Source organism: Lonchura striata, chromosome W, assembly GCF_050655825.1.
Source record: "Lonchura striata isolate lonStrDom1 chromosome W, ASM5065582v1, whole genome shotgun sequence".
Lineage (NCBI taxonomy): Eukaryota > Metazoa > Chordata > Aves > Passeriformes > Estrildidae > Lonchura > Lonchura striata.
This window is the reverse complement of record NC_140743.1, coordinates 42,115,006-42,133,236: the sequence shown is the minus strand read 5'-3', so window position 1 is coordinate 42,133,236 and position 18,231 is coordinate 42,115,006. Positions and strand designations below refer to the sequence as shown.

The 18,231-nt window shown below is 45.3% G+C and overlaps 1 protein-coding gene and 1 long non-coding RNA gene across 2 annotated transcripts in view; both read right to left on the bottom strand.

Annotated features, from left to right (window-relative positions):
• Positions 1–18,231, bottom strand: part of LOC146763208 (uncharacterized) — a 662,135-nt gene that overhangs the window by 324,918 nt on the left and 318,986 nt on the right. The window lies entirely within an intron of this gene.
• LOC146763215 (ubiquilin-1-like) overlaps positions 14,220–18,231 on the bottom strand; it is a 91,969-nt gene continuing 87,957 nt past the window's right edge. Inside the window, exons 9-11 of the mRNA XM_085571322.1 lie at positions 17,538–17,653; positions 17,041–17,209; positions 14,220–15,350 (exon numbers count right to left, since the gene is read on the bottom strand). Coding sequence (XP_085427448.1) covers positions 15,198–15,350; positions 17,041–17,209; positions 17,538–17,653 — 438 coding nt within the window. The 3' untranslated portion in view covers positions 14,220–15,197. The remainder of the gene's footprint in view (positions 15,351–17,040; positions 17,210–17,537; positions 17,654–18,231) is intronic.

Sequence of the window (18,231 nt, the reverse complement as noted above, 5' to 3'; positions counted from 1 at the left end):
GGGAGGCAGAGATCTCTGAAGTTTGCTCTTGGGGTAAGAGGTTTATTGGGGGTGTAGGAAGGACTGAGCCTCATGCTCTGAGGCGTAGCACGAGGCCAGGCTTAAGAGGACGGGGGAGGGAAGAGACAAAAGGAGACTTTAGGAGAGGGGAAGCCCCAGGAGGGGAGGAAATCCAAGAGAGGGGGAGAGGTCCAAGAGACTGCATGGGCCCTCGGAGCCCCTTTATCAGGGGCTCCCAGATGGGCCGGGACAAGGCATGGGCCAATGGGGTTACAGACACTGATGTTTTAGGGGCAGGTATAGAGGTGTGGGATGAGCCACACATCTTTTGGGGGGTGGGATGGAACAGTCCATTTCACTCCAGGATTCATCTAAGGGCAGAAGTGACATCCGGCTAGCTGAGAGAACAATCATATCTATCTATCATTTGCAACAGACAAACACATCTGTGTTGTCTTCACTCAGGGAACTGCTTTCACCTGGTGGATGATGCAGAAAGATGGAGAAACACGATATATACCTCAAGGGGACCTTATTTTGTGGTGAATCATCTCTGGCACTGTGCCTGTATCCACATCTGCATGTATATAACTAGGATAATGCATGTATGTATATAGTTTAAAAGTCTAAGCTTAATATAATGTTGGTATGGGAAACAAATTTGGGTGGATAATGTTGGGGGTTAGGTTTCTTTAAGAAATTTTATTCCCATTTGTTGTCATGGAAATAGCAAATAGACGTCCATTAAGAGACAATGCCTTGGCATACCATTTGAATGGTGAGGGGGGGAGTGGTGTGGTTATTGCAATTTCTTAGCGGGGGTGGTTCGGTCTTTGCCCAGATTGGAGAGGAGACAGTTGAGGTGTTTGGTGTTGGAGTTCTCCTGGCCAGGGGGTTTAGCACTGCTGTGAAATTTCTCTTGACTGCCTATTGGTGAGGCCACTGCTTACAATGAACTGTTGGTGGACTGGGACTCACTTTGCAGCACCCAAACTTGCTGGGAGAGACCCCCACCATCTGTGTGGGTGTTTCCAAGGGAAAAGACCACACCCTCCTTGTCTCTCTCGGGAGAGAGCTGGTGGACTGAAACCTCACCAGAGCCACCATTGCCAGGATACTACACTGGACACATGAGAGCAGGGGAAACTGAAAACCCTTTCCCCCCAACCGTTTCTCTTCCCGTGGCCACCATTAACCCCTGGGGAGGCTTAGGGCTCGCATCAGAGCACCCCCGAAGATGCAGAGGAGTCACTGCAGCCTCTCTGCCTTGACATGAGCCAACAGTGCCCCCTGCCAATTGTGGTCGTAACTACACCAAAGGGGAAATGGCTTGACAGATGGGAAAAGGCTGGTATTGGGTTTTCTGTTTTGTTGCTGTTGTTGTTGTTTGTCTTTATATATATATATATATATATATACACATTGTAGTAAAGAACTGTTATTTCTTTTCCCATATCTTTTCCTAAAAGCCTCATAATTTCAAAATTATAATAATTTGGAGGGAGGGGATCATCTTTTCCATTCCAGGAAGGCTCCACCTTCCTTTTCAGACACCAGTCTTTTAAATAGGACAATGTGTATTCATAAACATGCTTGCAAGTGTTGGAAAAACATGGGCCCCAGGGAGCCAGTCCCTGGGGTATCTGTCTAGAAGTTTTTCACTGGTATAAGTGCCAGCTGAAAAAAACACAAGAGACCTGTTTAGTGACCATCCTGATATGTAGGCCAAGAGCATGTCTCCCCCATTTTATTTCAGTCACATTGTCAAATACCTTGTACATAATCATTTTACTGGTGGGAGTCAAGGCCCCTGCAAAGTGTGCTTCTGCTTTCAGAGGTCCAGTGTTAATCAGGTGTCTTGGTTCGACAAGACAGGAGTCTGTGAAAGAGGGCAAAGCCTCCTGTGCAATGGAGAACGGCAAACCCCCCTCCCTCTGAATTACCAGGATCTTTAAATTAAAAGGCTCTCAGGCAAAGATATGGGAGTGGGAGTAACAATTCTTTACTAGGAGAAAACTAGACAACAATTTAAAAAGGCAAATGCAATCGGTACAAACAAAACCAGTGAAAGAAAAAGTCCAGAACCTGAGGGGTGCCAGTATCAGTTCCGCTGGGACAATTGCTTCCCTTGCAGTGACTGATGAATTGTAGCTGCAGTGGTGATCTTTAGAAGGGTATAGTTTTCCTCTGAAGATCTGGTGGCAGTGGGGCCGGTCTTCCTCTGCGCCGGGGTTGCCTCTGAGCTCCGCTGCCGTCGCCTCAGCGCGCGCCGGCTGCTTCGCTGCGAGTGCCGCCGAAGAGAGAGAGAGAGCGAGCTGCTTCTCCGGGAATCCCGCAAAGAGAGAGAGCGAGCTGCTTCTCTCGGAGTCCCGCCCAGAGAGCTGCCTCCTCTCCCCAAAAAGCTACCCCTTTAAACAACAATAGAGTGCTTGGCTTCCCCCCTCTGGGTGGGACCCCTCACGGTGTTACATTTACCAGCCCTGCATTGGATCAGTCAATGGTGTATAAACAAACCATTGCCTCTACAGGGCAAACCATTGTCTCTGAGAGAGATAACAAAAACCTGTCCAACCGGTTTGCCTTCAACAGATGGCAAATGGAATACAAGCTTATCTTACAACCCAGGACATCAGGGAATAATGATCAGCACATTCAGGTCAAAGGCATACAGAGTATAGCCACGGGAAAAATTCTTCTTTGTCATCCAGCAGGGAATTGAGGGAAGAGTATGCTCCTCTGCACGGTTGGGGTGAAGTGAGGCAGAGATCTCTGAAGCTTGCTCTTGGGGAGAGAGGTTTATTGGAGGATTCAGGAATGCCCGAGCCTCGTGCTCTCAGGCGTAGCACGTGGCTGGGCTTAGGAGGACGGGGGAGGGGAGAGAGAAACGGAGGGTTTAGGAGAGGGGAAGCCCCAGAGAGGGAGGGAGTCCTAGAGGGGAGGAGGGAGGAAGTCCAAGAGCGGGAGGAAATCCAAGAGGCCGCATGGCCGCTCGGAGCCCCCTTATCAGGGGCTCCCAGGTGGGCTGGGACAAGGCATGGGCCAATGGGGTTACAGACTCTGTTTTAGGGGCAGGTACAGAGGTGCGGGATGAACCACAATCTCTTGCAGGGTGGGATGGAACAGTCCATTTCACTCCAGGATTCATCCAAGGGTAGAAGTGACATTCGGCTAGCTAAGATAACAATCATATCTATCTATCCTCTGCAACAATTGCCCCTTTTCGTTAAACTTTTTAAAAGGTAAATACTGACTTAATTACTATTTTTGCACAACTTGGGGTATATAACCTATTGGTATTGAAACTATACTTATTACTCTTAAAACAATCAAGCTTACTTTACAGAGTTCCTTCAGCCAAGATGCAGAGCTCAAACCTTCAGATAAACTGTTTAGCTAGATTTGTAATTGTAATCAAGGTGGTGTTTATTTCTTTACTGATTGAGCATTTTAACCTTTTGAATACTTTGGTCTAATGGAAGAATTTAACTGAGGTAGTGTTATTAAAACATTTTGGGGAAGGTTCTATAATTGACTAGGTTGAAAAAGTCTATCAGAGCTTTGTATCAGTTAGAGATATGGTATCAGAGCTTGCAGTCTTGGCCAGAGTAACCCAGGCATTTGTCTTTGGTTAACCTATAGGTGAAACTTCAATACAAAAATTTGAAATAAGAGAACAAATGTAACAACAAGGGTACAAAAGTAACATGCATGTGAAAACAAATGTCCATAGTCTTGAATTATTTCTGGCAGGTAGTTTTCATCTCGTCTTAGCACAGTTCAAATCTGAGCGCTTGCTTCTTGGTTTGCACCTGCAAAGTCACTGCCATTTTTGAGGGCACTGCTAGATTTCAGTGTATGGTAAGGCTTTACATTCTTTGCTGGGATCCATCTGAGTCCTTCACCTGTAGAGACACAAGCAAACCCTCCCTCCCATGTTACGAGGTTGCATGGGCTTTCTATTTGTCCTGTGACTGAGGTCTTGATTAAGACTTTAATTTTTACTTTTTTGTTGTTCAGGAAGTGTCTGTAAATGGGGATGTCAGGCTGTCCTATACAGCAATTTGAAAAATTGTATGCGTATGGGGCTTTGCTGAACCTATTTTGGGGTGTGGCCTTATATATTCCCCTCTTCTGTTTTAATAAGCTGCTTTCTAGGGCCTCAGATGTCTTTTCCATGGTACCCCCCAACAGCTGGTAACCATAGGAGAAAGGGAAGCTACTATCTCCTGCCGCTACTAGGAATTCTCTCTCGTCCAGAGATGGGACAGCTGTCCACTCTCTGGGACTATGAGGCTTGGATATATGCCTGTCCATCAGTTGGAGGCCATCAATGATCCCCTGAGCATCCTGGGAAACTGAGGCAGCAGGGGTGGTATTGGTAGGGGTAGCACAGTTCTCCGTGGATCCTGTACTCGTCAAAACAGCTGCCACGTGGTATTCCTCTTTCCCTGGCTGCATGCTAAGCTGTAAGTCAGATGCAGCAGCTGCCAACAGCTGGGGCAGAGGGGCAGGAGTGGAGACTGTCAGCAAAGGCTCATGGGAGAAACCTGAGGATGCGGAGGGATCTCTCCAAGCTGAGGCTGCAGAATCATCATATCTTGCCGGCACACTGGCTGGGGAGTTTGTGGGGTTTGTAGGCTGTGGTTTAAGAGAAGCTGCTGGTGGCCCTAGGGCAGAGGCAGCCAGGGGCGGCGGGGGCGGTGGTGTGAGGGGAACTATTCGTTGCGCGGCTGGAAAGAGTTCCGGGCGGGTATCCGGCGCGGAGGGATTTAGCGGCGAACCTGGAAGTGACTGGGAATTCCCCGGCCGCGGCAGCGGCAGTGGAACTCCTTCTGGCGGCTCCGGGGGTCCTGCCGGCACCGCCGCTGAGCTCGGGGGTTCTGGTTGATCGCACATTGCGGCACGGGCGGCGTGGGGATCAGCAGGCTCCATCGGCGGCGCGGCAGAGGCGGCAGGAACTGGCCGGACCGGGGGCACCGCGAACTGCGCATGCGCGGGGCGCGTCACGTGTTCTGCTGGCCGAACCAAGATGGCGGCCGCATCTGCCGCCCCGTCGGAGCTGTCTGATGTTGGGCACGTTCCGCGGGGGGGTTGCCGGGGGGTGGGGGGTGGCGGGGTCGCGGCGCGGGGACCCGGGGTGTCCCCCCGCGGCCGTGGTTCAGGCTGGGGTGGAGGCGCCGGGCTTCCCGGGGCTTCCTGCCGCGCATCCGGGATTGGGGGCGTGGCCAAGCGCCCTCCCGGCGCGGGCAGCGGCGGCAAGGCAGTGGCGGCGGCGAGCGCCGGATCGAGCGTTTGTAGAAGCGCGGCGAAGGCGCTTTGTAAGGAGCCAGCGAAAGTAGCAACCGCCGCTGCTAGGGGGGTTTTGGGGGAGGCCAGGGCGGGCACAAGCCCCGCGGCCAGTGGGGGGGGCGGGGCGGCCGCGGGGGCCGGGACAGGAGCGGCGGCCGCGGGGGGTGGGGCGGGGCCGGGGCTGATCACGGCGGTGGGGGGTGGGGCCGCGGCGGAGGCGGGAGGGGCTGGGGCGGCCGCGGCAAAGGCAGGAGGGATGGGGGCGGCCGCGGCGAAGGCGGGGGCGGCCGCGTCGGTTGGGAATGGGGTCGCGGTCGTGGTGGAAGCGGCCACGGGGGCCGGCGCAGCCACGGCGGTTGGGGGTGGGGTCGCGGTCGCGGCGGAAGTGGCAGGGGTGGAAGTGGCCGCGGAGGCCGGCGCAGGTGCGGCGGTTGGGGGTGGGGTCGCGGTCGCGGCGGAAGCGGCAGGGGTGGAAGCGGCCGCGGGGGCCGGCGGCAGGCGGCGCGGCACGGGGGTTGGGTGGGGGGTCGCGGGGGCGGCGGGAACCGCGTCACTCAGGGAGGCGGCCGCGGCCAGGGCCGCGGCGGGAGGGGGAGGGGCGGGGCGGAAGGGGATCGCGGCGCGGTCGTCAGCAGCCACGCGGGCCGGCCACATGGCCGGGACCGGCTTTCGCGGAACGAACAGTTCGGCCACAGCTCTAAAAGCTCGGAGTAGGTCGCAAGCAACGGCGTCTCTCCTATAAATCTCAATAAAAAGCTTATCACCTACTGAGTCCCAGAATTCTTTGGTAAAGGCGGCTGATCGATCCACATGAGGGAAGTGGGGCAGGACCCATTCCAAAAGGGATTTTAACTCTTTCTTAGGCAAACTACTGTTATGACTACGTAAAAGATGGTTCAATTGTTTATAGAGATCTCTATCTTGGGTAGAGTGGGGTTGTCCCATATTTTAGACCTGTGTAGCTCACCTCGAGTTCGCAAAAGCAGAGATCCTCTCCTCAGGACTCTGCACAGGTCCCCTCAGAGCTCCGGGCGTCTCTCCGGATGGCTTTTCCGTGCTCAGGACCTTCAGACCTCCCCCCTCGGGGCTTCCAGCGCAGGCAGTGCTAGGCAGTGCTCAGTGCGCTCTCTTAACGTGGCCACGTGCCACCAGCTCACAGCTCCTTGCTCGGGCAGTCCCAAGAGCTCCAAAAGCCCGCTAAGCACGGGCGATGGTGCTCGAGGGTAAATTGCCTCGGCAAACTTTAAAGAGATAAGGCTTCTACGTTGCTTAGCAACGACAGCCTGTGCTCAGAGCGAAGAGGAGGCTATCACAGGTAATTACCATGCATGGAGGTGTCGAGATTCGTGGATTCCTTTTTCTTTCACGTTGGGTGCCAGTTGAGGGAAGAGTATGCTCCTCTGCACGGTTGGGGTGTAGTGAGGCAGAGATCTCTGAAGCTTGCTCTTGGGGAGAGAGGTTTATTGGAGGATTCAGGAATGCCCGAGCCTCGTGCTCTCAGGCGTAGCACGCTCTTGGGGAGAGAGGTTTATTGGAGGATTCAGGAATGCCCGAGCCTCGTGCTCTCAGGCGTAGCACGTGGCTGGGCTTAGGAGGACGGGGGAGGGGAGAGAGAAACGGAGGGTTTAGGAGAGGGGAAGCCCCAGAGAGGGAGTCCTAGAGGGGAGGAGGGAGGAAGTCCAAAGCGGGAGGAAATCCAAGAGGCCGCATGGCCGCTCGGAGCCCCCTTATCAGGGGCTCCCAGGTGGGCTGGGACAAGGCATGGGCCAATGGGGTTACAGACTCCGATGCTTCAGGGGCAGGTACAGAGGTGCGGGATGAACCACAATCTCTTGCAGGGTGGGATGGAACAGTCCATTTCACTCCAGGATTCATCCAAGGGTAGAAGTGACATTCGGCTAGCTAAGATAACAATCATATCTATCTATCCTCTGCAACAGGGAATGGTCTGCTGGTTGAATGAGCTGCATGTATTGTCTCACACAGCAACCACTCTCAAAACAGGCTGCAGCAGTTTTGCTGGCATTTGTTCACTATCCACATGGAGGGCCACAAAATTTATAACATAATCTTTAAAGTTGAAATGGTTCTTAGTATAATTGCCACTAAAAGCATTGTTATCTACAAACCCAGTAACAACAAACTTAAGTAGATCTCCCAGAAAAAATTTCCTGGTTGCTTGACACTACTGTCAGTATGCTGAACACTTCTGTGACAGGCGATCCACCAGGAATTCAGCACTGTAAGTAATGCCTCAGCATGCCCCAAATGCACTACAGGCATCACCCACAATTTTCTCACAAACAGTGAGGCATAGGTAATGATGAATTGCAGGCTTCTGCTGCTGGGGAACTCATCAAACAAAAGCTGGTTTTGCCATGCAGCAGCACGGTGATTACTCAGCAAAAAGCTGTCTTCTGCTTATGCTGAACTTCTAGCACCTGGTAGAACCAATGCAGCCACACAGACAGAGCTCCTGCCAGAGCAAGCAACCACACAGGCTTTAGGCTCCATGGTGTGTGGGGGGATACTCCCAAAGATAAATGGTGACAGCAAGCACACCTGTGAGAGGTGTGCCCAGGTAGATGAACTCCTCTGCCTGGTGGCTGAGCTTCAGGAGGAGGTGAGCAGAATGAGGAGCATCTGAGTCTGAGGAGACTGACTATAGCTGTGCTCTGCTGTCTCTGGTACACATAAGTCAAGTCAGCATGGCCACTGGAGATAGGTTCAGTATCTGTTCTATAGCAGAAGGAAGGCAGTGGTACAAAGGATAGGGAGGAGTGGAAGGAGGTTAGTGCATGGAGCTGTAAGAGGAACCTGTCCTTACCCTCTCAGCTACCTTTACAGAATAGGTATGAGGCTCTGGGTATGGTAGAAAAAGCATATAATGAGATAGACTAGGAGGAACTTACACAAGCATTCTCATCAAGGTCAGATCAACCATTTGCATCAAGACCCGTATTAAGACCAGTGCTGAGAAGAAAGAGCAGTGCGTTATGGTAATAGGTAACTCCCCCTGATGCCTTAAGTTTTAGCTTTTCTATTTTTCAAATTCTGTGCTGCTTTAGTGTGTAGTTCTGAGCTTCATATTAAGGGATGGTAAGCTCTCTGCACAGAGTCGGTAGACAAAACAATATCTTTTCTAGCTTGGAACCAAGGACAACCAATCCAAATTTCAGGCCCAAGAGCATAAACAACTGTGGACTGAAGAGAGAAAAACAAGAAGGATGGGCCTTCATAACCTAAAGCTATAATTGAACAATTAACTCCAATATGCTAATGAACCAGAACTTATAAAAGTGAGAAACCTCATGACGGGTCATCCATTTTTGTGACCATTTTGGGTTCATCTTGGGTGTAGCCCTGGCCAGGCTCTTGTAATATCCAAGGTGTATCCATTGAGGCCTTTTAATAAATACCTACTTTATTCTTTAACTCCGTCTAGCCTCTGTTCTAGGTCAGCCTTCTCAAGGCATCACCCCCTGAGAGGAATGGAGGCACTCATTTGCAGATTGGACACTCCTTTTAGAGAAATTTTCTGCCTCCCCCTCCCTGGGGCCCAAATCAGGGATATCACCCTCATGGAAACTGGAAGGAAAAAGAAATTCTATGATCCTTGGAAACAAAGTCAGGCTTTGCAGGAAGATCAGAGAGATGTGGTTTGTATATGCAGGAAGAAGACATAAAAGGTCAAAGCTCAACTAGAGGTGAAACTGGCCAGTGTTGCATCAGACAACTAGAGGTTTTTTTAAAGTATGTGCGACTGTGATGAAAGATAGTTGGGTCAACTGGGCAAACTGGTCTCCCAAGGTTGCAGGCAGCTTCCAGGTGGATCCTCCACCCCCCACCCCTTCCCCAGCACGGACACCTGCAGGGTACATCCAGCCCAAATACAGGGAACAGTCACTTTTGGATGGGTAGCTAAAAGCACCAAGATTGGGTTACATATGGAGATAAAATCCTGAAGTAGCTCCATAGCTGCTTTGTTGCTTTGTAATTGTGTATTCTGCAAGGTCAAAGACTGCAAACCTGTACATTTCTAGCTGAACCTGCTTATATTATATAATGCATTACCAACATTTAGGTAATGTATTAGTAATAAATCTAATCATAATCATCCACATAATCAGTGTCCTACTACTTTCTACTACTCTGCCACAGTATGTTAATAGCAAGAGGAGGTCCAAGAAAAACATCGGACTGATACTTGTTGAAGATGGTCACCTGACAAATAGGGATGAAGAAAAATCAGAGGCATTCAATGCTATTTTTGCTTCAATCTTAATATTGATAGACCTTGGGTGGCCAAGTCCCCTTAGTGGCCTACTCTGGACTCGTTCCAAGAGGTTCACGTCCTTCTTGTGTTGGGGACCCCAGAGCTGGATACAGTACTCCAGGTGGAGTCTCACAAAGGCAGAGGGGGAGAATCACCTCCCTCAACCTGCTGATATCTTTTGAGGCAGCCCATGATGCAGTTGGCTTCCTGGGCTGCCAGTGCACATTGCCAAGTTGTGCTGAGCCTTTTATCTACAAACAGCCCAAGTATTTCTCCCCAGGGCTAGTCTTGACACATTCTGTGCCCAGCCTGGTATTTGTGCAGGACCTCGCATTTGGCCTCGCTGAATTTCATGAGGTTTGCACAGACCCAACTCTCAAGCTTGTTAAGGTCCCTTTGGATGGTATCACTTCCCTCCAGTGTGTCAATTTTACCACATAGCTTGGTGTCATCAGTAAACTTGCAGAAGATGCACTTAAATGCCATCAGCAAATCACATTGGCAGCTTTCTGCCATAAACTGACCCAAGCTCTGTGTCATAAAATGTTGCATTGCAAGCTGATCTGTAGTTAGCATTAATCCAGTTATGGATAAGAAGTCCAGCTCAGCTCCATGAACTAGCCTCTGGGCTGACAGAGCTTCCAACCAATGGCAGCTCCCCTAAAATGCAAGCAATTGATTGGTTCAGAGTCTGGGGGCGCAGAGAACACGTACACACCCATGCATCAATAAAATGGTGGCCAAAACAAAATAGTGCCCTGCCATAAAATAGTGACCAGAACAAAATGGCACCCTATTGCGTGTGAGATGAGTAAGTTCCTCTGCACGGTTGGGGTGTAGTGAGGCAGAGATCTCTGAAGCTTGCTCTTGGGGGGAGAGGTTTATTGGAGGATTCAGGAATGCCCGAGCCTCGTGCTCTCAGGCGTAGCACGTGGCTGGGCTTAGGAGGACGGGGGAGGGGAGAGAGAAACGGAGGGTTTAGGAGAGGGGAAGCCCCAGGGAGGGAGGGAGTCCTAGAGGGGAGGAGGGAGGAAGTCCAAGAGGCCGCATGGCCGCTCGGAGCCCCCTTTTCAGGGGCTCCTAGGTGGGCTGGGACAAGGCATGGGCCAATGGGGTTACAGACTCCGATGCTTCAGGGGCAGGTACAGAGGTGCGGGATGAGCCACAATCTTTTGCGGGGTGGGATGGAACAGTCCATTTCACTCCAGGATTCATCCAAGGGTAGAAGTGACATTCGGCTAGCTAAGATAACAATCATATCTATCTATCCTCTGCAACAATTGCGTATATAGGGAAAGGGTCTTCCTGGTCTGATGTACCACAGAGTAAACCAGAAGTAGGACCTGCTGTTCCTGCCAGCCAATCACAATAGAGTATGTGACCATAAGAGGGGACTTCTGGGGCAAATGGCCCCTGAAGTTTCTAGGAGGAGGTAGGACTTCTACCAGAATATGGGTGTATAGCATTTGTCACTTTTTGTCTTGTATATATGTGGTGGGTTAACTTTGGCTGGCTGTCAGGTGTCCACAAAGTCACTGTAGCATTACCCTTCTTCAGTGGAACATGGAGGAGAGAAAATACAAAGAAAAGCTCATGGGTCAAGACAAAAGCAGTTTAATAAGGAAAGGCTGCCTGTAAAAGCAATGTAAAACAAAAATATTTATTGTCTATGGATATTCTCAGTTAAGTCAGAGAGAAAAGGAGAGAGATTTCTACCAGGCTAAACCTGGGAAAGAGTCCGAAATGAATGTAAACAATTATTATCTCTCTTTCTGTTCATACTGTTTATAGATATGTTCTGCTACACTGGCTTAAGTCCAAGTGTACCAATCGTGAGGTTTTCATTTTTGGATTTAGTGTGTGTTTTTTTCCTCTTTTATCATAGTAGTAGTTTAATAAAGTTTTTTTTTCCCCCTTATTTCTAAGCTGGGCCTGCTCTGCTCTGTTCCTGATCGCATCTCACAGCACTTATTTGGAAAGGTGTATTTTCATGGGGACACTGGCATTGTGCCAGCATCAAACCATAACACATAGGTTGTTATTCTTAACTTTGCAATGCAAATTTATTTACTTTGCAAATGAAAGCAATGGAAACCTCTTGTCGTACCTTTGCTTTTAATGAAGTCTTAATATTTTCCCAGCATACCATTTTACAAGCAAAGAGCTTCTCTAATAGACCCACTATTAAATGCAGTATGCTTCCTTTTTTAGACACAATAAAATGAAATAATTCATGAAACTACAGTGATAGAAAAGCAGCTGCATGACATATTTACTAATCAGTAATATTAGATTTAAAAACCTTATAACCAAAAAGAAATTGGACATCTTCAAAAGTGAGTGCCTAAAAGACTAGAGACAGTGATAAGAGAGTGTGCAAAGATTCTATTATGCCATTAAACTGAGTGTGATGTATCTTTTATTATTGAAGACAATACATTTTTACCCCACTACAAACCTTGTTCCACCTACTGCCATTTTTAACAATTGAAGTCTTCTCCAACAAAACCAAAAGTTCTTCTATACAAAATATGTCCCAGTGTTTTACCACTACTCAGTTACTAATTGCTATTACTGTCTTGGTTTGACAAGACAGGAGTCTGTGAAGGAGGGCAAAAGCCTCCTGTGCAATGGAGAAGGTAAACCCCCTCCCTCCGAATTACCAGGATTTTTAAATTAAAAGGCTCTCAGGCAAAGATATGGGAATGGGAGTAACAATTCTTTACTAGGAGAAAACTAGATAACAATTTAAAAAGGCAAATGCAATTGGTACAAACAAAACTAGTGATAAAGTCCACAACCTGAGGATTCGGGGTGTTGGTAGCAGTCCGGTTAAAATGATAGCTGCTCCTCTTGCAGTGGCTGATGAATTGCAGCTGAAGTGGTGATCTTTAGAAGGGTATAGTTTTCTCTGAAGATCTGGTAGAAGTTGGGCCGGTCTTCCTCAGCGCCGGGGCCGCCTCCGAGCTCCACCACCGCCGCCTCACCGCGCTCCGGCCACTTCTCTCGGGAGTCCTGCCGAAGGAGCTGCTTCTCTGGGAATCCCGCAAAGAGAGAGCTGCTCTGTCTCCCAAAAGGTACCCCTTTATACAATAAAAGAGTGCTTGGCTTCCCCCTCTGGGTGGAGCATCTCACAATGGGATGGTGTAACGTTACCAGGCCTGCAGTGAGTCAGTCAATGGCCCATTAACAAACCATTACCTCTTTGGAGCAAACCATTGTTCTTGGAAGAGATAACAAACCTGCCCAACCTCCAACAGATGGCAAATAGAATACAAGCTTATCTTACAAACCAGGACAATTACTACCTGACAGTAGTTACATAGTTAAATTAATTATTAATTGCATCTCAAGTAGCAAACTTAGCTCAATGGCTCATTGTACAGTTTAGGTCAAATTCTACTTTTTTCTTAAATTCTAATAGAATTTGACTTAAAATATTGCATCTCTGTTTTATGTTTTACTTACATAGGTGAAGTGAATCTTGCCTCAAAAAATGTTCAATGGAGTTCAGATTCAGTATCTTAATAAAGTTTGGCAAAAGTCTCTTCCTTCTGTACATCCCTTTTGCCCTTTCCATTTGACAGTTGCCTTTTTGCAAGTTATGGACTGTATTTTTAGAAGGATATACCTTCTGAATTACTAGATATCTCCCTTTTAAAAATCAAAGTTCCTATAAGGCATACTCTAAGGCCAAGTCAAATTAGTTACTTTGAAGATCCTAAGAGCAATTGTAAAAAAGTAGAAATTATTATACAGAAACTACTTGCTATCACTTCCCTATCAGAGCCTTATGCTCAGCACATTGAAATACCTACTCAAATAGAAGGCACTATGGCAGTCTAGTGCCTTGCAGGTTTACTATAATTGACTAGGAAACAAAAGTAACGATAATTTCCTACACAAACTTTAAGTATTTTTGAAGGCTTTGATTGTATAAAACTCAAATTACCATGAGATTCTATTTTAATTGCTTTATTTGATTAATATTCTATTTTGCTTATCTATGAGACTTTGATCAAGAGGCAAAGAGGCCTGCCAACCAATATATTTTCTTGACCTTTACCCAATACTATGCATCAGCAGTATTTGATCTATTTACTTACTGCTGAAGAAAAAGCCAAGATTACTGGACAGCAAAAACTTCTGAGAGAAGAATACAGTACAGTTACTCCTTAGCTTGTCTAAAAGAAAGTGTACTCAACACCCTTCTTTATATCCCATTATAAATTTGTTTCCTTTAACTTATTAACAATTTTGAGTCAAAGCCAGTAAATTTAAACCATTTGCAAGCAAAGGGTTTTTAGAATGAACTGACTTTATATATGTGCCAAAAGATTGTTCAGATTAAGTATCTAATGCAATACCAGAATTAAATCAGAATGTTCACAATTACACTGACACCAAAGACCAATAAAAAGCAAGTACTATTCTGTAACACACATCAGAATGCTTTATTTCACTACTTTCACTTTATCTAAATAATCTTCAGTATCACATGACCTTTCCTCTCTGTCCTCTACTTTATACTTGCAAGTATTGTTAATCTTAGCCCAAAGTCTGCAAATAGTCCCAAGGCTAACACTTAAAAGGTCAGTCATCTTGAATGCTGGACAATCACCAGTTGCAAACACACTGAAACAAGATGCTTAAATACTTTTAAATTAATTTATTACTTGTGCACAAGAGGTAACTACTAATAAAAACTCAAATGATATACAGTATTTTTTTACATGGTGGGTAAAAGTAATTAGAATATCACATGACAATGGCTGAAAGTAATGTTTCCAAATACAAATCATAATGCATGTTAGAATCTCAATGGAACAAGACAAAATGCCTTAGAGACAGTTTCAGAGCACAAGGCAGTTAATATGTAACAATGTTGCAATGAGACAATGTTACAGTGCAGGTTTCTTTGTGGCTAGATGTGAAGATATAACTAGAACAGCAATTCTAATATATTTTAAATGAACTTGCCCAAGTATTTTTTGTGAGATGTTTACCAAATATGCTGGAAGATTTTACACTAAGCCCTGCGTCTTACTATTTTTTTTTCCTTGGCCTTTTTTTAGTTACTTATAATTTCATTCTATTGCAATGTGTAAATTTATAGAAATGAGCTGTATCCATTGTATATGTCATGTTTAAACTTCATACAATTAAAAGCAAAAATGGTAGATTACTCAAAGTCGTATAAATCTTACAGCATTTTTATAGCAAAAAAATACACGCCAAAATCACCATAAGCATCACTGGTACCCATACATTATAGCCTTCAATTTTTTCCTTTTTAATTTCTATCTTACATAAATTACTACTGAACATTAATGGTTTAGTAGTAAATAAATTGGACAATTGCTAGTCAGACAAAACCTGCTTAATCAACTGTGAAAGCTGACATTGTTTCAAAAAATTAAGAAATAATGAAGAACAAAAGTGATGCACGTAAGAACTGATTGAAAATGAATCAATTCCCTATTTGTAGAAAACTACTGCACTTGACTTTAAAATGCATGACTTGGTTTAAACAAGACAAACTCAACAGTTAGAATGAAATAAAGCAACTGTTTTAAAGATTTAAGGACTGCTATAAAAATAAATTACATTTAATCAAGTTAAAGAAACAGTGCTATGAAAGCTGAGCACCAAGGAGCCTTTCAATAGCTGCACTGATATCTCCTCCTGTTGCCATTAGAGCTTGTAAGTTTGCTTCATGGTTCAAAAAGCCCATTGCAGTCAGCTGCTCCAGTTGTTGCTGAAATCTAACTTCTGGATTTTGTAACTGTTAAGAAGGAAAATCTCAAGCTATAAAAGCAGAAAACATATTTGGCAAAATACAGGATTTAAACATAGCTAGTTTGAAACCACTTACTGTGGTTCTGATTTCTGAATGCATCTTTTTCAAATTCCCCAAATTTCATTCACAACTGAATTATTGATCAAACAAGTCAGATTAGCCTCAAATTTTAAGAGTATCTTCACTTATGTGACATTTTTGAGCTACAAGAGCAGCTGCTTCTTTAATAAAAATGGGACAGTTAAATCTGATGTGTGTCCCAAGAACAGTTTTTTTATTATGTGCATGCAGACATTTTTTTTTAATTAATTAATCTAACCTAGTAATGTAGAATAGCAAAATTTTGAGAATTTCACTGTTGGCAACAGTGAATGTGGCAGGCTCTTTCTTTTTCTTTGACATAAAAGTTACCTCTTTAATGCTCCAAATATTTGTTAACTAAACTTACCAAAATTCTAGTTAGGAAAAGTTCAGCATAAGTCAAAGTGACAGCTGTGCTTTATGAGTTGATCTTGCTCAAATAAATTGCTCATAAAATAATAGCAAAATTATCAATAATTTCAGTTGCATGATCTTCACGTCAGAGACATTTATGCAACAACAATTATATGAAAATAATATGCTTTAGGTATATAAGGTCAGAGTAATACTGAGAAGCCGCTTTTTGAAATGAGTGAGACTGTTTACATACCAACACAAGATTTTTGCACCTACTGCTAATTTTTCTTTTGTTCTAAAGTTTCATCCATTGAGAAATTCCTAGCAGTATTTTAAAACTGCATATAATTCTAAACTAATAATGTGCAAACATACTGGCTGAAATGTAAATATTCCTCTCACCCCATCTGCTTCCCCCCTCCCCCAGAAAAACCAAACAGAATACTGAATTGGTAGCGTAAGATCTAGCAGGATAAAAATATCTATATGAACATGGCTTCCTATAGCTATGCTTACCACCACTTTCTCATGCTTACAGAAATTTTTCTGTCAGATCAACAAGCTGAAATTACTTATTTTGTGGCAACAGAGGAGGTAAGAACAGGACTGTCCATTTTCCCAGCAGTTTGCCATTACACTGGATATGTACCACAATGTAATGGTGCTGGTTCACCAAGCTGCCACCTTTGCTTGACTTCTGGAACTGCCCAGAAAGCCTAAATCCCACTTGGTATGTTAACACAATGTATATTGTGCAATCTGAAACTGCAGCATGTCAGGGAAGCATGCTACAAATTCAGGCCCCAAATAACCTGAGCTACAACCAGCAACACAGAAGTACAACGATGTTCAGTATGCTTAAGTTCCTTTCTTGTCTGAGCCCACATTTCACTTTCCAGGGAACCAGTCCTCCCTTTAACACCTTAATCTCCTTCTTTGCAGGCATTTCAGAAACTCAAGGATAAGAAGATAGGTGTACCTATCAATCAACCATTGAGGACCCTTTTAGTCAAATGTGATGCTTTCCCAGCATTGATTTGCACAGCTAGAACATCACTTTTTATCTCTCCTTTGACCAGAGCATTCTGTTGGTTTACAGGGGGAAAGGGGATGTGTGAGTGGGTGGTGGTGAGTGGGGGGTGGTGGTGCTCTCTGTGTCTGGATATGGATACTTTTAAAAACCCAAACAAAAAAATCACCAACCACATGAACACTATAATACAGTGATCTACTTTACCTGAGCATTTGTGCCAGCAAGTGCCTGCAACATTTGTTGGACAAACTGCTGGTGACCAGGTCCAGTGGCCCCTGATACTGGACTTGTATTTTCACTGGGAATTGAACTAGGTACAGTGGACCCTGTAGGAGCTCCAGTGCTTCCCAATCCACCTAAAACAGGATTGAATCTGCACAAATGACAAAGCAATACATCATTAACATAGAAAATGGCTTAGTTATCATCTCTTCCCATGCAATGTAAGTACTAAGTAAAAATTCTGTCAAATAAAATATGGATGACAAGTAAAGCATTAAAACAAGACCATAGACCATTGTTTAAAAGTGTGTTGCAGACAAAAGTGTGACAGATTCTAAAACAAGTTGAGTGAAACTAAAAAAAGCAAGAGGAACAGTCTGTAAAAACTGGATAAACCTTTATGTGTTAACAAGAAAGACAAAAGCTGAAAAACCCAAAACACAAAAGTTCTCATATACATTTTTATGACCAATTCTTACCCTGGTAAAAGTCCTGGTGCTTCCATTGCTAGTGTCTGCAAGCCCTGCTGAATCTGTAGCAAAGCCTGCATTGCTCTAGGGTTTGACATAGTTGATAATGTGTCAGGATTCTGCATCTAAAAACAGGAGAGAAACTCATAATTGAATAATATACAGATATTCAAAGTTGGCCTTTATCACTAGATGTTTTGTAGGATCTGATATCCTTTCAGAACTTGCTGATTTTCAACTTTGTATTTAAATGTTTACATTAAATCCATCAGATTGTTTATTTTTATTTTGATAGATGACCAATGAGCTCTCTTTAGGAGAACATAAAGAAAAGCATTTTTCATTACTTCTGGTAGACTTCACCATCTTTCAAAGCCATAGGAGTATATTAGTTCAACATAATTCTAAATTAGTCTCCTATATAATAATACTGGTAAAAAAACAGGGCTGAATACAGTGAAACCTGACTAAGTAGTTGCCCTGGGTAACCCAAAATGTTATTGTGTTTCATATCTGTCTGCCACCAAAATTGTTACTGTCTCTTTAAGACCCAGCGCCAAAGTTGGAAACAGAACCGCAGAAGGGGGGGTGGGGGGGTTGCCAGGAACCCGCTTTTGCATTGTGGCATTTGTTTAAGACAGAGGTACTGCTTCATGGTTTTTTTTGTTCTTTTTTTTTTTGTTCCTCTCTTCCCTTTTGCCTT